The following is a 22148-nucleotide window of genomic DNA, read 5'->3' as shown; positions in this document are numbered from 1 at the left end:
GGGGGGGGGCAGCATGAAGAACTACTCACCGCGGCTCACATTACCTGGCTTTTTCACTGAAATAAGCAGTGTAATTTATCCTGACCTTTTTAGATTACTATGAATGTGCTGTCTGTGTAATTTTAACTGACGCTCTCAGCAGCTTTGCTGGTCTGGAAACAGCGGCGGTGAAACCGGAGGAGGCGGCCCGTCCGCCCGCCCGCCGGGGTGGGGGGGGGGGGACCGGCGGTCAGATACAGCGGCGATACAATCCCAAACAAATACGGAGGGAAAGCGCCTGACATTCGCACACACATCAAGGAGGACAACTTTATTTCCTCACGACGAGAGATTCACCTTCAGACTGACGCCTAATAACAGAAGCAGGCGCCTGTTTTAGCCGTGACAAGTGTTGCAGGATTAGACTTTCATTCCTAATGAGTTCTCTGGTAACGCTTTAATTCACTACCTATGTGATATCAATTCCATTATAATCTCATTAAGCTATTGCACACTGAGGTGATTTCGAATGAATGTGAGACAGCCAACCGTACGCTCCCCCTCTAATTGAGCAATACTTTTTATTCATTATTATTGCCCATTATTAAATTAATGAACTTAATGGACTTATTTTCCAAATTGCAAAGACCCCTGGCAACATGTTTTTTAATTCCATTAGCAGACGCGGCGCGAAGAGGAGAGGGAAAAGTGGAGAAAGAGAGATGCATAGGTGTGTGGGCAATTAACCCACTGCTGAGACAGATCATCAGAGGCACAGTTTCCCCTCGCTCAGTCGCAGGGGTTTGTCCATCCTGTCCTGAACGTCCGGCTGCAGAGCGTTCACCTTCACACGCGCTCACATCCCTCATTGTTAAGGCCAACTGAATGCACCGGATAGATTTTGTGAAATAAGATCTTTTTCAGCGACCAGAGGCAGCCGCGCAAAATTGCCCAGAAGATGAAAGCAGCAGATCTGCATAACTGAACGGCTGATCAATACTTCTCAAACTAAAATGGCAAGTCTTGATAAGGTTATTGAATTTTCTTTTTAATTAAAAAGCAAACTACTTGGCTCTCTGTCAAATCCTGCAGGGCGGCTCGTGCTGATGAGGAGAGGAGAGGAGAGGGCCGTCCATGTTTATATGTTCATCACCGAGTAAAAAAAAAAGAAGAAAACGCTGCCGAGGAGCGTCTGCACGTCGTCAATCAGATGAAATTTATTTGCTGCTTCTTGTGTCTCGGGATTAAGCCGTCACGGAAACCCCTCAGATCCCAAACCACGGCATTCATGTAGATATTAATTCTTATTACGCGTCATTCATCAGCTCATCAGATGTAATTTTTCATTCATAGCAGCAATAAAAAACAAAAAAACATTTATTCTGACGCTTCCCTCCACGTCAAAGAGGAACACTGCATCGGCTGTTTAACGCCTCGGTTCTGCCGGGTTCCAGACATTTTTCTGTTCCTCAGCCTCGGCTCCGTATCGCTGCGAAACATCAGAGGATAGAAAACTCTGCTCCCCGGAGAGGCTGCCATTACATTCAATAGTCCACCGCTGGATAAACCTCATTGCAGTCTGCACAGCGTCTGAATGGCTCCATGCATTCTGCAGAGGGCACGGTGTGACGGCGCAGCATGTCGGAGCCGCGCTGAAGGGCTTTTAGTGCGCCGCACAAAACGCCGGCGCACAAAGAGCCCACGGAGCGGCGGGGCAGAACGGCGGAGGCAGTGTCGCCACAGCTGACCGTCCTCACACCGCCTGAAGGGCCCCGGGTAAACAAAGAGCACCGAGTCAGCGCTCCGCGGGACCCCCCCACGACAACCGGACAATGTCAGCCTCTGTTTGCACATGAATGAAAACATCCTTGGGAACATTTAGTTTTAGTTTTCAGCTCATGAACGCAACGAGCGGTTTCTCTTTGGGTCGGTGTGTGCAGGTTCGAGTCATTCCCATCAGATGTCATCAGGGCAAGGCAAGGCAAGGCAAGGCAAGGCAAATTTATTTATATAGCACAATTCAGTACAAGACAATACAAAGTGCTTTACATGATTAAGATATAGCAAAATAATAAAATGTAGATAGAAAATAGAATAAAAGCAAGTAGGGATAGAATGTAGTAACAAAAAAGAACATTAAAAACAGTAAAACTGTTTAACTAGAACAGTCAAAGGCAATTTTAAACAGATGTGTTTTTAATCTTGATTTAAAAGAACTCAGGCTTTCCGCACTTTTACAGTTTTCTGGAAGTTTGTTCCAGATAAGCGGAGCATAGGAACTAAATGCTGCTTCTCCGTGTTTGGGTCATGGGCGACAGTGACCCGATGCAATTGTTTACTTTTAAATCACTGCTGCACTTTATCCTGTAATTTACTGTAATTTTCAAGCTGCATGCAAACAAAATTGTGTTCTGTACGCACTCTGTGCATACAAAATGACAAATAAAGTTGTCTAAGTCTTTCCTGTTCGGGTTCAAGCGTGCAGCCAGAGACCAGAGCGTGATTTTTTTTTAATTCATGCTCCCAGATCGTGTCCATAACTGTAATGATATCTGAATATTTGGGTTCATCCGAGTTTCTCTGCAAGTTCTCAGCTCTGCAACTCAGGAATAAAACTTCACCTTACATAACCCGTGAAATGGGGCAGAGGAAGATTTTCATGCAGTGATGTTTGTTTGTTTTTTTTTCCTGTTCAGAGCAGGACATTAACCTGCAAGTCAGAAAAAAAAAGACTTCTGTTGGATTTGAAGCTGGTCACAAAACCTCTGCTTAGCTCCAGGCGCTGAGAAGCTCTCTGGGACCTGATCAGACCTCAACGCGTGCTACGTTTACTCCAGGCAGGAACGCGCGTGGAAAAAAAGATGAGCAACCAAATTTTTACAAACAAGCCGAGTCCTTTTTTGAATTGATAAGATATTTAATGTGAAAAACTGCTCAGGCAATCAATAGGAATAAACTGAAAACGTGAGTCTTGAGATTCCTGGGTTTCTGAAAAGAGAGAAATGTTTTCTTTAGCACCCACCGAGCCATGTGGGTTGGATTATTCCTGATATTTATTCATCTATCCTCACTTAACCGGTCCTGCATGGATCCTCAGTGATACCTTCATAAACACAAAATTTAAAATAAATACGTTATTATGTGTTTTTTTATTGGGCAGGAGGGCATCTAAACTAAACCCGGTTCAAGAACTTTCAGTCCAATTTCAATCCTAAAAGGATCTCGAGGCCAAAAAGGGTGAAATGATCAGTGAGTCGGACTAAAACTCTGACGAGCAAAAGAAAACACAATGTCATTGATGAAATCAGTGTAAAAAGTATAATTTACTTTATTTTTGAAATTCTGATTTTTATCTTTTAGGAAAAGGATCAAGAAACAGAATCTGGAAACTTTTTATACATAATCAGTGTTAGAAAATGTTTCTACATGTATTTGAACTTATTGTCCCTTTAAAATGTCTTTGAGTCTACAACACCTTTACATTTTCTCTGTCTGATTGGTTCACATCAATTAACCAATTAAGAAGCCTGACCCGCACCACCAGAACCCGATGCAGACTGACTGGATGTGTTATGGAAAATTAAGAATGCAAATAGACTGAATTTGATCTCTAACTGTGGAGAAACTGGAGTAAAACCACAGAAATGTTATCAGTAATTCTAAACAATGTGATTAACCTGGATTTTCTCCTCCCTGTTGGATTTACATGCAAGCTGGAGTTTAAAGGACGCACTTTGGATACTTAAAAGGTAAGTGTGGGTGTGTGGAGCCCAGCAGGGTGTGGAGACTTTTGTTGCAGTTTACCGTTGGAGTTGAAAGTATAATTTACTTCATTTTTGAAATTCTGAATTTTAGCTTGTAAGAAAAGCTACAAAAAATAAAATCTGGAAACTTTTTATACATAATCAGTGTTAGAAAATGTTTCTGCATTTTGTTCCTTTAAATGTCTGAGTCTAAAAACACCTTTACATTTTCTCCGTCTGATTGGTTCACATCAATTAACCAATTAAGAAGCCTGACCTGCACCACCAGAACCCGATGCAAACTAACTGGATGCTTTATGGAAAATTAAGTAAGCAAATGGACTGAATTTGATCTCTAACCGTGGAGAAACTGGAGTAAAACCACAGAAATGTTCTCAGTACCTCTAAACAATGTGATTTACCTGGATTTTCTCCTCCCTGTTGGATTTACATGCAAGCTGGAGTTTAAAGGACGTACTTTGGATACTTAAAAGGTAAGAGTGGGCGTGTGGAGCCCAGCAGGGTGTGGAAACTTTTGTTGCAGGTTACTGTTGGAGTTGAAAGTATAATTTACTTTATTTTTTAAAATTCTGATTTTTATCTTTTAAGTAAAGCTACAAAAAATAAAATCTAGGAAACTTTTTATACATAATCAGTGTTAGAAAATGTTTCTACATTTTGAACATTTTACCCATTTAAAATTTCTTTGAGTCTAAAACACCTTTACATTTTCTCTATCTGATTGATTCACATCAATTAACCAATTAAGAAGCCTGACCCGTGCACCACTAGAACCCGATGCAGACTGACTGGATGCGTTATGGAAAATTAAGAATGCAAATGGACTGAATTTGATCTCTAAACATGTGGAGAAACTGGAGTAAAACCACACAAATGTTCTCAGTATCTCTAAACAATGTGATTTACCTGGATTTTCTCCTCCCTATTGGATTTACATGCAAGCTGGAGTTTGAAGGATTTATTTTGGATACTTAAAAGGTAAGTGTGGGCGTGTGGAGCCCAGCAGGGTGTGGAGACGTTTGTTGCAGTTTACCGTTGGAGTTTAAAGCGGGAGCAACACGGAGCGCTCGCTGCGTCCGGACTCTCTGGCCACCGTCCTGTTATCCTCTCACCTGCATTCATCGCTGCATACAGATATATATTTTTGGAATAAAATGACAACCCTGTCACATTATGCTGCCTTTTTCACTCGGAATTATTTATCAGCCAGAGTTCAGTCATCTTTATGGGCCGGCCGTTTGCACGCTGCTGAATATTTCTGTTTCTAGTTCGCAGCTTAAACAGGAGCTTTGACCAGATCTCCCAGGCGTAGAAACAGACACCGCTAGCTACAAATATACTGTACAGCAGGTTATATAATGATCATGAAAACTGCATGAGAGCCACCCCCCCACCCACCCCACCGCCCTCCTAACAAACAGCAGAACATCACACTGACAGCAGGATGCACACAGACACTCACAGCGGCTGCAGCTGACACGGCGAGAGGCCCGGCCTGACATGAGGTGAGATGAAGTGGCGTTTCTCATCATCTGCCGAGCCTGGCTGTGTCTGACCCGGAGGATGGAGGTAGGCCCGGGGCATGGCCTCCGGACCCGGGCAGGGACAACGAAAGGAGCCTCCGCAGAGACTTATAAAGTCCCGGCTACAATTTACTGGGAAGGCTCAAATTGCGGCGTCCAGTGGCCACAGCGCGGCCCTGCTGTCAGCGCCACTCCTATTTGCCTCACTCCTTTTGACACTGCCTCTCGATTAGGGTCATAAATTCCATGAAATCGGTCAATAACCTATAACATTAATGTCACTCTCCTGCCATTAATTTTACAGCCAGAGTGCCACACTGTTTCTTAACCCCCCTTTTACGTGACAGCGAGGTTTATACCGGCTGCGATTGATTGAGAAGAGTATATAACAAGGTCTGAATGGAGCCTTTGCACCCGTAAAAAATAAACGCATGTATGAAAACGGCCGAGAAGAAGCTGATTGTTGGGGATAAACTTTGCTTTGGTGGCTCCTGTAACCAAACCGCTGTTGTAAATCCCTTTAATAACAGATATTCATGTTTACCCTCGATAAAAACAGCCATTCTAACGTCACCGTTTTGCCTAACTCCCGCTTTAAAGAATCCACTTTTAAAACAGGATTATTGTTTGATATGTTCCATAAATGTCAGCTTTATGTGCATTTTTTCCCCCGGTGGGAACATTTATTCCCTTTAAGTGCTTCAAGGAAACAGCAGCTTCTCACTTTTGCTTCAGAAGGAAAGTAATTGTATAATTGCAATATATTTATTTATTATAGTATCTCATCAAAGCATTTTTTTCCCAGCAAAACATTGCAAACTATTCTTTCCAACAGTGATGTTATTTTTCATATAACATAAGACATGATCCATTGGTCCAACAATGGAAGCACGTGTCAGAACCAGCAAAAAGTCTCTATTATTTCTTCTTTTATATTATATTATATTCAGGCTTTAATTCTGCTTCTTGAACATTTTATTTGGCCATAAAATACTCCAAAAGCAGTGAAAGCGGCACTGATAAAATGCCACAGTGTGTAGAAACAGCAGAATCAGCAAATCAAACGCACCCTGTGTGTCGGCGTTGCGTCGCACTGTGGAGCCGACAGACTCCGCCCGCCTTCAAAAAGCCTCCAAATCAGCCTAAGAAGGGAACAACACTTATTCTATTTAGGTTTCATGAAAGATTGGGGCGCCGGTATCGAATCTAATTTGTCTTCGCACAGCTCCGGCTAATGTATGCTAATGTGTGCAAATGTAAATGCTTGTATGTGGAGAGCAGTTCAGCAGCAACACAGCTGTATACAGAGGCACGGTGAGCGCTCCGATGAGGTTTTCATTAAGCCAGCTGAGGACATGTTTCTCAGCAAAGACGAAGAACTGATTTCCATGCAGTGATCAGAGCCACAAAGGCAATTTTACCCAAACAATCCTCCAGTAACACCCTCCGCCAACAGTTTTTCCTTCTGAATTTACCAAACCTTCCGGATTCTGTTTGGCGCAAAGTAGTGGAAAGCACATAAATGACATTTGTTGCTGTGAAAGAGGGCAGTGGAGGGTTTTTTTTTTCTTATCATGCATGGCAGGTTGCCAGTGGATGTGTTGCTGCCTTCTCACAGGGACCTCTCCTCCAATCTTTTCCGTATGTGAGAGTTGACACTTCGGGGCATATCTATGGCACAGGCGTGTTAGCGATGCACACGCCTTCTGCTGCAACGCGGGCCGACTAGGATGAAGGACTGCCATGAGAGACTTCTGCAGCTTCTGGTGCAACAGGCCAAGCACGGCAAAGTAAAGCCAGGAAGGTTTTGGGGGAACATAATTGCCAGGCGTGCGACGCTCCACGACGGACCGGCGCATCTAAGCAGAAGCTTCAGTAAGAGGAGAGGGAGCGTCTGAAAGTGAATCAGAGCTGAGAGAAGCCGTTTCTTCCCTTAGATCAGCTGAATGGGGACGTTTTTAGGCCATGACGTTTTCTTTCTCTGCGCCTTGCAGACTGAATGACATGTACTGTGATCCTGAAACGCACCCATTGTCTCTCTGTGGATGTGCAAATGATGCTGTTGCCTATTTTTAGGATTAGAATTTGGGGCAAAAAAAATAAAAAATCTTTGAACTTTTGCTCCACTTTCCTTTGTTGGAGAAGTCATAATCTAAATATTTAATTTTTTTTTCAGTCATTAGGATGTAAAACGTCTGCTTTGCTTTAGTTTAAAACATCGTTGTGCATAATCAAACATCTCGCTGCGTGCGACTCGTTCATGCGGCGGGAAAACTGAGCGCTTTTTCCCCCCTCCCTCGTGTTCTGGCAGCTTGGCGTAAACTGGCCGCTCTCCGCCCTCTCCTCCTCCTCCGGCTCCATCGTTTTGCCGCTCGGGCTGAGCGTCTCTAAACGACCGGGCCACAGTTAATCAGAATCATTTTATTTTTTGCCTCCTCTGGACCGCTCCGAGTTGAATTGACACGGAGCCTCAACAGCGGCGAGGCAAAATGGCCGCTCGTAGTAACAGCTCAAAAGCCCCTGGACAACCTGAGGCATGGCCATCCAATCCCACATCATTAAGGCTAGAGTCCTTTATTGTGTTGGAGGCATTAAATGGTGCGCTGGCTATAGCCCTGAAGTCACACTCCACTAGGAGAAAACAGCAGAAAAATAACGGCACAGCTGGATAATGACTTTTCCCTGGGAGGCTGACCATGTGTACAAAAGTGCTAATGATAGCAGGTGCAATAAGCGAGCACAAGGCTTTTACTGCGGCCGGATTTATTTTCCTCTGCTAAACTCACCAGTGATTTCCCCCGTGTAGGTGTCTTTCTGTAGTTTAAGAACACCTACCAGCTCCTGCCGCCCGCCCGCCCTCCCTCCCTCTCTCCCTCCTCTCCTCTATCTAATCTCTTTATCAGCTGTGCAGCTAATATCAAAGAGGACTGTGGTGTGAAAATCCTGCAAGTAAGACCTGCTGTCAGAGTCCTAATCACAATTAGCTGGGCTGTAAACCCATTAGCCCCAAGGGGAAGAGACCAAAAGCTGACAGAATTATTGCTGAAGCTACTGATTGCAAATGATCCCGCAGAGAACAAAGGGCGGGGCCCCCCCGGTTCCCAAATCATGAATGGAAATAAACCTCCGCAACCCCTCATGTTTCCTTATGAAACGATTTTCAATGAACTCAGCATTGCACTTGAAAAATATACAATTTCACAACCCAATGAAGTTGCAGGAATCTCCTTGGTATTAGCGGTTAAGGAGATAACAGGTTTCCTGGATGGAGCAGCTCCGCCGCCGCCGCCGCTTCCCCGGCTTGGCTTTGTAGCAGAGCTGACGCAACAAAGGCATGTGCGCCCTTCCACGTTATAAAACATTCAGCTGGAAGTTAATGACTGATTGCAACAGCCGTTATTCAAAACTCGGAAGAGAAGGAGAGCAACCGCTGGCAGACAAAACAACGCCACGCGACGCCCCAGAGTGAATCACCTGCAGTGTCAGCCGTTCAAAGGAGCTCCTCGCATTTGATGTTAAGCCTCCGAACCGCTCGGGCCGTCGGAGGTCCCGGCCGGCAGATAGAAACGTCTGAAGTTATTACGGCAGTCAGGTAAAGTGTGTGGCGACGCGGCCCTGTAATGGGGGTGGAGAGCCGGCCAGCAGCAGCTAATGAAGGCGTCTCGGGGAGTACTAAAGAGACTACGTGACACTACTCCTGATTCGCCCGTCTGAGGACACAGATCAATTAATACATTAACAAACCATCGCAAGCACTTCATCTTGCAATATGAAACCGGGCGGCCCGGACTCTGCCGTCCAGAATGGCTGATCGTTTCTGTTCGTCGTGAATTCCAACAAACCTCTGCGAAGGTTTTATTCGCCGCCGCCGCACATATATGGAGCGTGAAATAAAAGCACGTATGAATTCTTCCGGCCCGTCTTGTAAAATACTGTAATGCACCACAGATGACCCAATCACAGCAGCCCCGCGCCCCTCACCGGTGGCCACAGATAAACCATTTTCCAGACGTCCGTTATGCTCTCCGCCGATAAATAAAAACATTGCATTAATGCAAGCAAAACGCATCACGAGAGCCGCCCGCGGCACACTCCACTGCGTTGGTTGGGGAAGTCTAACGTAAAGCGTTGCCATGCCATATATATCCAGTCTCCCCATTACCACCATCTCTACTCGACAGCAAGGGCCCTGCACTGCTAAATTATTCATCACACTGAGGGGAGGACAGAAGCATGCATGGTTTCTCCACTCCATGCCTCTTCCCTTTTTCTCTCTGTCTTTAATTCAAAGGAACAGCCGGCTGGAGAGAATGATATACAGGCCATCTCTCCATCACTGTGGCCATCGCAGGAGATGTCGCCTCCACTTCCTCCAATTACACCAGTGCAGTGGAGGCTGGAGTTGTGAGGCAGAGCTCTGCTACGGGGCCAGACGGTCGCCGGCGCGCCCGCCACGCACATGCGGAGGGTGGCACCCAGGGGCCCCATGCATAACCCGGGACGTCTTTGTATACACATTCATCTATATCAGTGGGCAACAGGGAAATGTAAGCCAAAGGTAATTGCCCTGGATAAGAACATCTGCTTGGTGAATAAATATTCTAATGAGGGGAGCTTGCAGGTTCCCCAGACTGATGCACGGCTGACAGGCCTCCGGAGGGACCGCAGGTAATGCTCACCACCTGCGGTTCAAACGGGAGGCAGTCGCACCTTGTTCATGGAGCTAAACGCTGGCCGACTAACACACGCACATACACAGCAACGCACACACAGCAACACGCTCCAACACAGTGGGTACCAGATGTGGAGAAGCAGATTACTCTCTGATCCCATTTCTCAAAAGCGATCTTTTACCAGGAGAAAAACATCTCGAATTACACATGAAGCAGCAGGAGACGGCGACCGCCCGACGTTCCTTCGCCGGCTACCATCTCCGCCGGTGGTGTTTGTTGTACTACCTGGTTCTTTCCTCCGCCTTTCGGAGCTTCGTTCAACCAGACTGGGACTCAGGGAGGAGCTTGTTGGGTTCCACAAGAACCTGAAGCTTCCCTCAGAGTGCAGCCTGGTCTTCTGGGCTAGCAGTCGGATGTCTGCGCTAAGCTAGCCGACCACAGGGCCGGATCTCGCGTCTCCGCACCACGCGGGCTATGGTCCGCTTTGTCCTCCTCAAAACTCGCTCGTTTGTATAATTTCCTTTTATTTTACAAGCTGATTTTTCTTTACAGCAATATTCTGTGAAAAAAACTAAAATCATTTGGTTGTCCTTCTCTTGCGTTAACTTGAACTAGCTTTTTATTGTATTCCTGTGGAATATAATGGTTATGTAGATAGCATTGAGTGACGTTTTCTGTCCCAGGGCTTTTAATGCGAACAAATAAAGTTTGAGTAAAAATAAACGAAGAAACACTGGATCACCCTTTATGATCAAAAAGCAGCAGCATTCACTCATGCGTTCCTCTTCTCTTCCATAAAGTCAATAAGTATGAAGGCAGGAGGCTGAAAGTGACCTTTACATTTCATTTTTATGGCTTTTTTTCCGTTCTTTTATTGTTTTAAATCTCCAGCCTTGGTAATGCAATCATGATTTTACTGTTAGGATCTCCTACATGAGACTCCGAGCCACGAAGCGTCTGCTGCGCATTTTGTAGTCCACTGTTTGCTAACACTTGTAGTTTTACTGGCGTGCAAGCTTCTTTTTCACAAACAACTTTTTCCTTCCCTCCATCTAATCTACAGTTTATGTTTCCAATTCTCATATTTTGTTGGATGATTTCTCTCCCTAAGAACATTTCTCACGTTTCACCCAATTTCCTAAAAGAAGCAGAACAAAAAACAAACAAAAAAAAGACTAAGAATGCAGGAAACAAGTGAACAAAGTAAGAGTTTTATTTAGTGTGACGCTAATGGACCCGCAGTTAAACATTTGCAGAGAGTCGCAGATGCTTCTTGTCTAATGCGTCGAGAATAAAGCCACTACAGCGAACGAGGCCCGATGCTCCACTGATGAAGCTGCGGGGCTGTAAACTGTCAGCGGCGCTGCTTCGCTCCACTCAGCCCACATCTGCGTGTGGTCATCACTCTGAGTAGCTGGAGGGGGAAGTTGTCATGAAACCGGAGGTGGAGAAAGTTGAGTTACATCCCTGCCGCACACCTTCAAAGAGGCCGGGAGACAGTGATGAGCTCCTCTCAATAAGCAACGACACCCAGGAGAGGCTCAGCGATGAGTATCAAAGAGGCCTCAGCTGCCGCGAGGCCTCGGAGCGAGCAACACCACGCCTGGGATTATTTTTCCTTTAGTTATGACATGATCTGGAAATCTTACTCCTTCCCATCACTTCCAGAACTTTAGAAATGCTTCAGATATGAGCTCAGTTCTCCACTAGACAGTAACTTTGGCCTCAAAACATCCTCTCTACCCAGAAATCTGAGCTTCAGGATCAATACCCACCGCATGCATCGCATACTTTAGCTATTCATCCTTTGTTTTTCCAATTCCTAGTGAGAGAAAATGTTTTAGGTATAAAGTCATTTATAATGGATTCGTCCACGTGAAATAAACCCCCCCCCCCTAAAAAAAAAAAGAGACGTTCTCTCCCCAGAAATCTGAACTGGCGATCAATAGTTCCCCACACACACACCGCCTGCAGGAGACACATCCATAACTGCATTACAGCTCAGACTGTTTACAGTGGCGATGCTGCAAATATTCATTTACCTTGTGTTTCTGCGACGCTCGGAAGTTAGCAAAGCAGCGGGGGGATTAAAGCGATCCGCAGCGAGCGTCAGTGGCATATGGACCAGAGAAAGTCTGGCCGGGTATACAACACAAACCACCAAGGAGACAAAACCAATCTGACTAATCACACATGATCTCAAAGAGAATTAATCAGCAGCTCCGGCTAACAATCCCTAATCATCCTCAATCTGCGTTTCAACGCCGATTCATTTGTGAAATGCCGCCTGACTCGGATGCATGGGGAACAACAACACGAGAAAAACCCCAACGCAGATCAGAACATGTCCCCGGAAGACCCCCGATCAGCTCGCCGTGGAGGGGATCCACGTTCAGCCGGCCGACGCGCTCCCAGCCGGGCCGCTCTCCTGTCACTGGAAGTTGAGGAACAATGCTCGTAAAAGGTGTTTCCAGCGTCCTCCCCCCCAGTTAAGGGCTGAATAAAAGTGACACATAAACACAGGCCTCCATGGCGTCTCGCTGCAGCACCCAGCATCAATAAAACACACGGTTGGTCGGAACGCCGGCCGCAGCGTTTAGAGGCGGCAAACAGCTCGGCGGGACAGCAGCATCGCCGCAACACGCCGCGGAGGTCCAGTACTCACCCAGAAGTACATCATCATGTTTGAAGCGGGACAGGTGTGGGCAGGCGAGGGCAGGAGAGTGGGGCCGAGCACCGGGACCAGTCCAGCCAGGGTGGGAAGTCACGAAGGGGGGGGGTCCGAGAGTTTGGACAGAGACAGCTCTACTGGTCCTGGTTCCACGGAGGAAGCTCTCCTTCAACTCTTCAGTGAAGCTCGGCTTGAGGCTCAGCCCCTTCTTCTTCTCCTTCTTTCACTACAAGCAGCTTCTTCTTCAGTTGATTTTTTTTTTTAAAAGCTCCCTTTCTTCCTCCTCTTCTTCCTCTTCTGAGCCAACACGAGAAAGAAGGAGAAAGCAGACGGGAGAAAGGAAAGAGCTGGGGAGGTGTTGTAACCTCTTTTTTCTTTTGACACTCTTCCACTCCACTTGCCTCTCCACACCACTCACTTTGAGACTCTCCCTCCCTCCCTCTCTCTCTCTCTCTCTCAGCGTCTCTGCTTCCCTCTCTCTCTCCCTCTCTCTCCTGCCTCTGTGCCGTCTCTTATTGGTGAATGTGAAATCAGTCGGTACGGCGCCGAGGCTCAACTAGAGCAGCAGGAGCAGCAGCCTGCGCTTGACAGCTGCCTCCAGCGTTCCTCCACCGGAGCTGTGTTGCTCTGCATAAAGGAGTGCGCCGCACAATCCGGGATCCTGCAGACGGTACTGTAAAATTCAGCGTCCCGGGGAGGGGGGGGGGTAGGGGGGTTGGGTTAGGGACAGAGAGGAGGGAGGGAGGGTAGGGGGGCAGGAAGCTGGTGGTGGAAATCTCTGCAGGGGAGGGGGGGGGGTGGCAGGGGTGAGGATGATACTGGAGATGGTGGAGGACTAACGGATCACTCCTCTGTCTTCTTCATGCCGTCTGTGACTGAGACGAGTTGTGCTGAAGTTTTAGTTCATTGACGAGAAGAAGAATAAAAGAAGAAATGAAGGTGTGTGTGTGTGTGTGTGTGTGTGTGTGGGAGGGGGGGGGCGTTATCAGGAAAGAAAAACGTAAAAAATTGGCCCAGGCGTCAGGGAAGGCACAGCCTATTTTCCACTTGTTTTCCCCTCTCAGCTGCTGAGCTTCATCACATGCTCTCCCCAACATTTTCCTTCCTCCTCCTCCTCCTCTTCCTCCTCCTCCGTCAGTGAAGCACGTGGGTTAGTGACCAGGAGCGATTCTTGGTTGGGAAAAAGCTTTTTTTTTTTTCTTCTTCCAGGTGATGTGTTGTGGCAGATCAGAGGCCAGATGAAGTTGGTGTGAAATACCTCCGTGTGCCAAGCTAGATTACATTACATGCTTTAGTGTGTTTTCCATCTGGCGGCTATAAAGGAGGGACGGGGCGGCAGTGGCGGAGAATAGGAGGGGAAGGGAGGGCTTGGCTATCTTCTACACGGCGCTGTAACAACGAGCCTGCCTCAGCAATTTTCAAAACATATCATCAATACACGACTGGGAGCTCACGCTTTTTAAATATTAACCCTGTGGCATCCGAGGCCGGGGCTGCAGAGAGCCCAGAGTGGTTTTGCGGCATCCTCTGGCGCAGGATCGTCCAATAAAAGGCGTCCTGGGGGATGAACTAATTTGCCGTAGGATCTTAGAGAACATTTGCCGGCTATAGAGAACGTCGCCGTAATGAACTGAGCAGATATACTCGGGTTATGTTACCCATCGGTAATTGCCACATAAGGAGCCGGGGCTGGATTTGAGCGAACCGATACGCGAGGGGCCCTCCGCCTTACAGCGTTACTGTCACCTTGAATTTATCACCCGTTTTATTTTTCCCGCTTCCCCCGGAAGAAAAAAAAAAAAAAGCGCGACCCAACGGTAAGACGTGAAATGGAAGTTGCAGGAGATCCAGACGGTAGTTTTGCAGAAACCCAAACAATGGTTGACTGCAGAGGCAGATTTTTTTATTTATTTTTTTTTAGCTTATCTCGTCTCGCAGTAGCAGGAAAAATCCGCCGCCCCGCACAGGCACGGGTCCTGCACATCCCTCTACATGTCCGGCACAACACCATGGATTTACATTAGCAATCACAGAGTGGATAACCTCCACACTCCTCCATCAATCTGCGACGGCAAATAAAAATGAAATGCACTTCTCAGGCAACTCAGATTAAAGATCACGCTTTTATCAAATACTGAAGTCTATTTCAAGTCTTGCTCATAAATAACTGAGGTTGGGGGGGTGGGGGGGGCAGAGGGAGCGAAGGAGGGTGGAGAGCAGACAGGCAGGGGTGGTGAGGGTGGAGACGGAGAGCGCCGGGGTCTGCTGCTGAGGGCAGCTGAGGTTAGAGGGAGAAAGCTGGAAAATAAGAGTCAGGAACCATTTATGGGCGAATAATCCCCACATCTCCACCCCGCCGGCGTCCTTCAGCCACACATGGACACGGCGTTTGGGTGAAGATGGAGTTAATCGGGGTGAAGATGTGATCTTACTTACTTCCTGTCACCCTCCCCATCCACCCCAGAGTTGCACTTTTCCCGCGCTCCACACTACTTACCAGGGATGCGAGCGGCTTTCCCAGGCATTTAGATTTCCCACCATCGTCTAGACACTCCCAGGAGATCCCGCCATCCATTACAAAGATGGAGCTTTCAAAGAGAGGAGGAAGCCGGGGCCTCACACAGAGTGCGGCGCTTGCCTAAAATGTCCGTCCACGTCCGATCTTCACTGACTTCCATATCTGCTCTCTGAATATTTCATGACCGTCTCACCTCTGCTCTGCAGCACACCGCTACGTACAGAACTACTGCTGCCAAACTACGCCGAGATCCCATCATTAGAAGGACTCCAGAGGAAACAAGCGGCCGCGTCCGCCTCCCCGCCGAGCCCCGGGCCTTGTTTATGGCACGTTCGGCCTCTTTGTCCTCATTCATCAAGCTGTGGGCCCCCGCTCGGCCGGTGGGAGCCCCAGCAGGTCGGCTGAAACTCAGAAAGGGACGTAGCTCCACCCTGAGCCTCCCGGGTCGGTTTTTTTTTTCTCCTCTAATCACACACTTCACTTTATGGAGTGACCCGCTTTTACAACCCGGTGAAAAGGATCTGAAGCTCTGCTCGTTTTATCTCTTTATGTGTCTTCATCAGCTCCACAGGTGGGAATCGATGTTTCTATCCCACATACATCACATCAGGAAGGTTTTACAGGGAGAAACAAAAAAAAAAAAACTTTTTCACCCCTCTTTGTTTCTTTCACGCTCCAGAAACATCTGAACCACTTGATTACATCAAACGCGACAAAAATATCCTGCAATAACCTTTTATTATTTAAGGCTTTGTCTAATATCTTCTCAAGCCTGAAGGTTTCAGGGAATATTCTCCATATAAAATAATACTTGTTAAATATTTGTATTATATTAGTGATAGTTTTATTGCTGACTGTGCTAAATTCTGTGTTTGGCACGGTCAAAACAACTGGAAATGATCCTTTTAGTGTTTTGCTGATGGGCCTTCATGCTTTCCACAACCACCATGATGGTAATTCATTATTTCATTACAATTTAAACGTTATTCTATTTAAGATGGTTACATCTTGGACCTTTAAGGTGTAAAATTGTGTTTTCCCTCATTCTGCGTGCAGCTTAGAGACCATTATACGTCTCAAAGATCAGAAAGCTGCAGCACTCTGGTTATTCTCACTCATCCTCCTGAAGTCTAAATAAATCACTTACACTCGTTGGGAATCTTTACTTTGAGTGAATTTATTTGTAAACTTTATGTTTAACAATCATGAAAAGTTATCCAAAAACTGTGTGGCATTTTTTTTTAAAGGTAATGCAAAGTTTGCAAGAAGCAGACACTGTATGGTGACTAAAGTTACATTAATTTTCCACAATGTTCTGCAGCAGTGAGGTGCATGCATCATCTCTAGCTGGCTCCTGGGCGAAATCCTAAAACATTAAACTTGTTTGACCATTTACCTTATATTCTTTAACATTTCTGTGGTAAAGATGTTTTTTTTTTTATTCTGACTGCAGGATTGCAGTTCCAGTTGCAGTCCTTCCTGCAACTTTCTGCAGCGTCCTCACAGTGACCAGGGATCTGTGAGGCACTGTGGCAAAGAATGAAGGGAAGGATTCAAGAAGTCAAATAAGGAATCTCTTTTAGGCTCAGATAAACTTATTGCGTAATCCCGTCGAGGTGATGGAGCGCTCCTGATGTTTGAAATGGTAGAGCTCCTTCAAACTGCTTGTTTTTTTCAGCGCTGGCTTGGGATGGTCATTGCAGAACCTCATGGTTGGCCCACGTTTAATCCTTTCCAAAACCAGCTTGCCTTTGTGTTTGGAAAGAACAGTTTCCTAAGTCTACTTGGTGATCTGAGTGAAGTTTCCTGTTTTGCAAAGGAGAAGTTAACCAGAGCAAAGCAGGCCCTGACCATAATGCTGCCACCACCATGCCTGCCAGGTGATTCAGTCCTCCGTTCACCAATAATTGTCACCGAGGCCGAGCAGCTCAAGCTTCGTCTCATCTACCCCGTTAAACTTTCCTCTAGAAAACATTTGGCTTCTTTCTGGAAGGTTGCCAGTCCATGCGGACGTAAACCTGGATTCACTGGACAGTGAAGCCGAGCATCCTAACCAATTAACTTTCAACTCAGGGTACCAGATTGGATCAGACGGTTCTCACCACTGGGTGCAACAGGAAAGCGATCGCAGACACATCTAACTAGCTTGAGGACGGATAAATCAGTTCATCGTTAACCTTCAGGAACAGAGATGAACTCATTTCTGTTAAAATTGTTTGTAGGGATGGTGTTTTAAACCCAAACAGAAAAAAAACTGACCCATTTAAATTAACTACAATGATCACAGAAGACAAATGATGGCCTTATAAAGTGTAGAATTTCTAAAAAGAGGAATTTAACCAGAGACTGCTGTGGTCTGAACCACGGGTACCGTTAAAGAAAATCCCTATTAAGTTCACACTTGTGTTCAGCCTAGATATAAAAATAAGGATTATATTCTGTAATCATTCCACCTTGAATTAAAAGGGGCTTTAAAATAAATCATTAAAAGGCCAAATTTTATCTGACCTTCTTGCAGGTGGAAGATGCAGCCTCTGAACAACATCTGCATACATTTCTGATTCCCTTCCAAAGTTCGATATTAAACTGCGGCGCCGCCCAACCGTACAGGAACACCAACATTTGTCTAGAATACAGCTGAATCATTCTTTTCTTTCTCAGTACATAAAGTTTTACACAAAGCTTTTATTCCTTTAAAAAAAACAGCAGAAAAACAACCAGTTGTCCTGTTTTTGTTTAGATCAGGGGTTCCCACACCTTAGCAGCAGCACAGACTTAAGATTTAAACTTTCCACCAAACCAAAGTCCTTTAAACAAGGACTGGATCAGACATAAATCACTTGTTTATCCTTTTAGGTGAACAGCTGCGCAAAAATGTGCAAATATTTCGGACATGTGGAGATCATTGTGAAGCCCATCTTGCCGTTCCAGCGTCCCCAGATGATTCCTGTTTGCTCAGGCCGGTGAAACCGACCAATCAGAGAAGACCAAGCTTCCTTTTTTTTTTTTTTTTTTTTTATTATAAACAGAAAAAAAAACATGAAGAAGTAAATAAGAGCAGAAAAAGCTGCAGTTATCCTTGCAGCAGCTGCGGCGTTCCCACACACGAGTTGAATTTGGGATTAAACATGAGAGGCTTTTAACATTTAAAAAAAAAAAAGAAACGCTTGAATTAGTGATGGCTTCGGCTTTCTGCTCTGACTTACTGCAAAGGCGAAAAAGAAACTGGGTTATAGCACCGAGGCGCCCCGACAGCCAATAACTAAACAACGTGACGTTACCTAATTCTGCGTCTCCAGCTTTCTGACACAGACTGTACATTTAGCCTTGAAAATGGCGATGTTTCGCTTCCATCCCTGGAAGATATCATTAAACATCATTTGTAGGCATACATTAGACCACAAGCTGCAAATCATCCATCTGGTGATTCTGCAACAATCTGTCTGGGAGACAATAAATTCATTGTACGCCGCTGCACGTAAACAATCCCTGTGATGTAATGCCTCCGTGTAGACATACAAAAAAAGTACATTAAATATAGCTCTGTGCTCAGACTGTATGTAGTGTTAATAATGCAGTGTTTACATCTTGGCATTGAGCAGTCAGAACTGGCCTAAGGGTACAAACTGGCAGGGCTGTGCAGTAATTAGGGTCCGTGTGTTGGGGTTGTGAAGGCTCCCGGCGCGTCATGCTGATCCCACCGCCTGGCGGGCCCGGTGTGTCGGAGGCAGGAGCGCCACACAAGGCCGCACCTTCCTGTCGCAGCAAGACGCCGGAGCTTTCGCGGTGAGCGCCGCTGCTCCTCGGCGGCCGGGGAGGGGGTGCAGAGGACGTTAACGCCACCGCAGCAGGAGCTAGGCTGCCCTTACGGCCTCTGTGCTCATGTAGATGTCTAAAGTAAGACTTGTTTACATGTTTTCCCACAAAGGTACAACCAAAAAAATAATTAGCTTCTAATATTTTTCTTCTGAGTTGAAGCTAATTTTTTCACTCCGCTCGTTTGTGTGCGATGCTAATTATGCTTATTTTTGTCTTTGCGCGCTCGTGTTTGCTCTGGATCCCTGCTGCTCTGGAGCCATCACTGTTGAACCGCTAATAACTCGGATCACTTTGTGTTCTGGAGGCCAGAAATCAGGCTTCCGCAGCGTCACAATCCGTTTCTCTTTATTCGATTTCTGTCGATTATTTCAAAGGGACCTTCGGAGACACTGATTTAAGAATAAAAATCTCCTCTCTGTGTTGCGGCCTGACTGCTTTATGACTCCGGGGGCAGGGAGTGATTTTATGCTAAATGCATAATTCATGAAAAAAGTTTAGAGACACACCAGCAATTTAGCAGCAAATTCCAATAAAGTTGGGGGACTTGAGAGGGACAGATTAACGAGAAATAGTTAAACCACTAGGAATGAGAAATCTCGAGTTGCAGCCATTACTCTGGGCACAGCTCCAGAAACACTGGAGCCTACGTTTCCCATAGTGCAACACTGGAGTGGTTGTCTCTTGGATGCGAAATGCCACCAGTTTATACAATAATATCTGATGTCTTCACAACTTTTGGTTAGCTTTATGTTTTACAAAATAAACGTGTGAAAATGTTTCAGGTTAGATAAATTTCTGCAGCTAAATGTCAGTTAATGCCGGTAAATATCAACAGGAAAACAAAATGAGAAATGTAGTTCTAGATATTGTTTTCTCAAAGGCGCAGACCATAGTCTGTAACAATAAACTATCCTGCTAACTATTCTGCTTCCAAGGGGGAAATAAATTTATTAAGAGTTAACAATAATACTTTGATGTTCCTACAAAACAAAAAAAACAGGACAAAGAATAAATCTCAATTTGTACCAATTTGGTTTTACCTGGTTTCAAGGATTCTAGGTAGTTTATTCAAAGAGCATATAAATCACTAAATAAATGAAACATCCTGTAGCTGCAGAAGCTCCTTTGGTTAATTTGCAATTACCAGGATAGCAGAAATAACAATGTTTAATTCAAAATTATCTCAAATTGTCATCTATTTTCTTTAGATCTTCCACCATAATCGGATTTTAAGAAAATACGCGTTTTATGAAATGGTTCAGACTAACTTTAAACATAATTTTAGAGCCTGAAACAAACTCATGTTTTGAAACTAGAAGTTATTGTTGTCAAATTTAATTTTTTATAATTAAAGTCCGTTTGATAATTTAACTTTTCAATGATATCCCCGTCAAACATTTTATTACCTGAAAAGCGACGTAATTTTACCCGCTGCGGTAAAACAAGCAGATAAACTTCTACTTTGCCGTAGTTGGTTAAACTTCTTTCCCCCTCGTCATAATTATCTGCCTAATTGGTCGTTTTTGTGTAACAGTTTTACATTACGGGGCCAGACCTTTCATGTTTTATCTTCTTCTGCTGCAGTTTAATGGCACCTGAGTGGATACTTAACAACACAAGTGTTCATATCGAGGTGGTTAACGATGACCTTTGAAAGCCAGAAGGGGTTACAGGCCGACGTAAAAGCCAAACAGCTCAGATGATGGCAGAGTTTGTTTTTTTTTTTAGACTAAAGTGAGACAACAAACCCAAAATATCTCCAAGGATGATCCGATGTTTCAAGACTCAGATAAAGTTAGACCTGCGCTGCGGCAGCTTATCTAAAAGTGATGCAATGAGAATCTCGCTCTTGCACATCTTAACCCGCTGATTTTAAACCACCTAAGACCTGATCTTGTCCTTCACTCTCAGAGGTCGCGCTCAGACGAGTCGATGCGGGTTTGCTGCTGAGTGATGTTGACGCCTAGGAGACGTTTGACTTTAAAGAGGCCGCTTGTTACCTCAGCAACTTAACCGGCGCGCAGCCCGCTTTGGAAAAACATTAAGTGCTGTTTTCTGGGGGGGATTGCTGGTGCTAACGGAGACATTTAGGGCAGATCTGTTTCATGCATAAAATATAACCCAATAATTTCCGTCAATGGCAGGAGCTGAGAGTCTGACAAGCAGTCATCAACAACATCCACAGATATTTGTCTTTGTTTCTCTGCCCTTACCTTTGGGTTACTGGTATAAATCGAAGCCTCGCCGGGTTTTGTCGGTGCCTCGCTTGCTCGATGCCGGAGTAGATCCACCAACCCTACAGCTAACTACAGCTAAAATAACAGCAAAGACATCCTCTGTGGTTTCTGTGGTTTACGGGGACAATCGTTTCAAAGGGTCAGCTGACAGCAGTGAGTTTATTTAGCGTGTTTACGTGCTGGATGAACCTTTAATTGATGATTTCATCATCAGCAGGCGTGTAACCTGAACGTATGAGACATTTCTGAGCAAGTTTATGACAGAGCAACAAGACATAACTCCCAAACAAAGCTTTACGGTAACGTCAGCGCGTCTGTTCCTCAGGTCTGCACCACATTTATCAGCGCTTGTGTTACATCAGACGTATATTTTGCTGCTGCAGACAGACTTACACAGTCGTGAGGTTTGTTTTTATTTGGAAGCCAAAGCCCAACTGGAATCCAGACAGCCTCTTGCATCTCTGTTTGACATTAATTGATAATCAAACAAGCCTTCACATCAGACATTTATGAGATCAGCTGAATTATCTGTTTAATGTAACCCAATTATATGCAACCCTCGTGCACCAATCAACACTAATTCCTGACTCCTAAATGACAGCTACAGCGACAGATTGAATCAATAACAAACATTGATAAAAAACTTGCAACCCGCTTGGAAAGAGGGTAATTAACGAGAAGGGAAAAAAAAAAAAAAAAAAAAAAAAAAAGGGGGTCGTGCTGAATTTCTTTTTCTTTGGGAAAATTGCTGTGAGATTCCTCCTCCTGCATTGCAGCAGCTCACATTCCAGCAGCGACAGGCGGGAGGGTAAAACGTTCGGTTTCCCTTCAACAATCAGAGTTTAGACGTTTGTCATTAATTGTTAACGTAAGCTTCCACTGCTCTAGTTCTTCATTAAAACCATGTAATTATTTAACCAAACATCCTGAATTATTCACTCAACCCCATTCTCTACCACTGGAG

The 22148-nt window shown here is 45.3% G+C and overlaps 1 protein-coding gene across 7 annotated transcripts in view; it reads right to left on the bottom strand.

Annotated features, from left to right (window-relative positions):
- Window positions 1-22148, bottom strand: part of rbfox1 (RNA binding fox-1 homolog 1) — a 301331-nt gene that overhangs the window by 144979 nt on the left and 134204 nt on the right. Inside the window, exon 1 of one of the 7 annotated variants that reach the window (XM_036147732.1) lies at window positions 12605-13054. The exons of the other annotated variants lie outside the window; for them this stretch is intronic. Within the exon in view, the coding sequence (XP_036003625.1) occupies window positions 12605-12622 (18 nt within the window). The 5' untranslated portion in view covers window positions 12623-13054. Of the gene's footprint in view, window positions 1-12604; window positions 13055-22148 lie in introns of those variants that run through there. 7 annotated transcript variants of the gene reach the window in all.

This window comes from Fundulus heteroclitus, chromosome 16 (assembly GCF_011125445.2).
Source record: "Fundulus heteroclitus isolate FHET01 chromosome 16, MU-UCD_Fhet_4.1, whole genome shotgun sequence".
NCBI classification, from domain to species: Eukaryota; Metazoa; Chordata; class Actinopteri; order Cyprinodontiformes; family Fundulidae; genus Fundulus; species Fundulus heteroclitus.
This window is presented reverse-complemented; position numbering and strand designations above follow the sequence as displayed.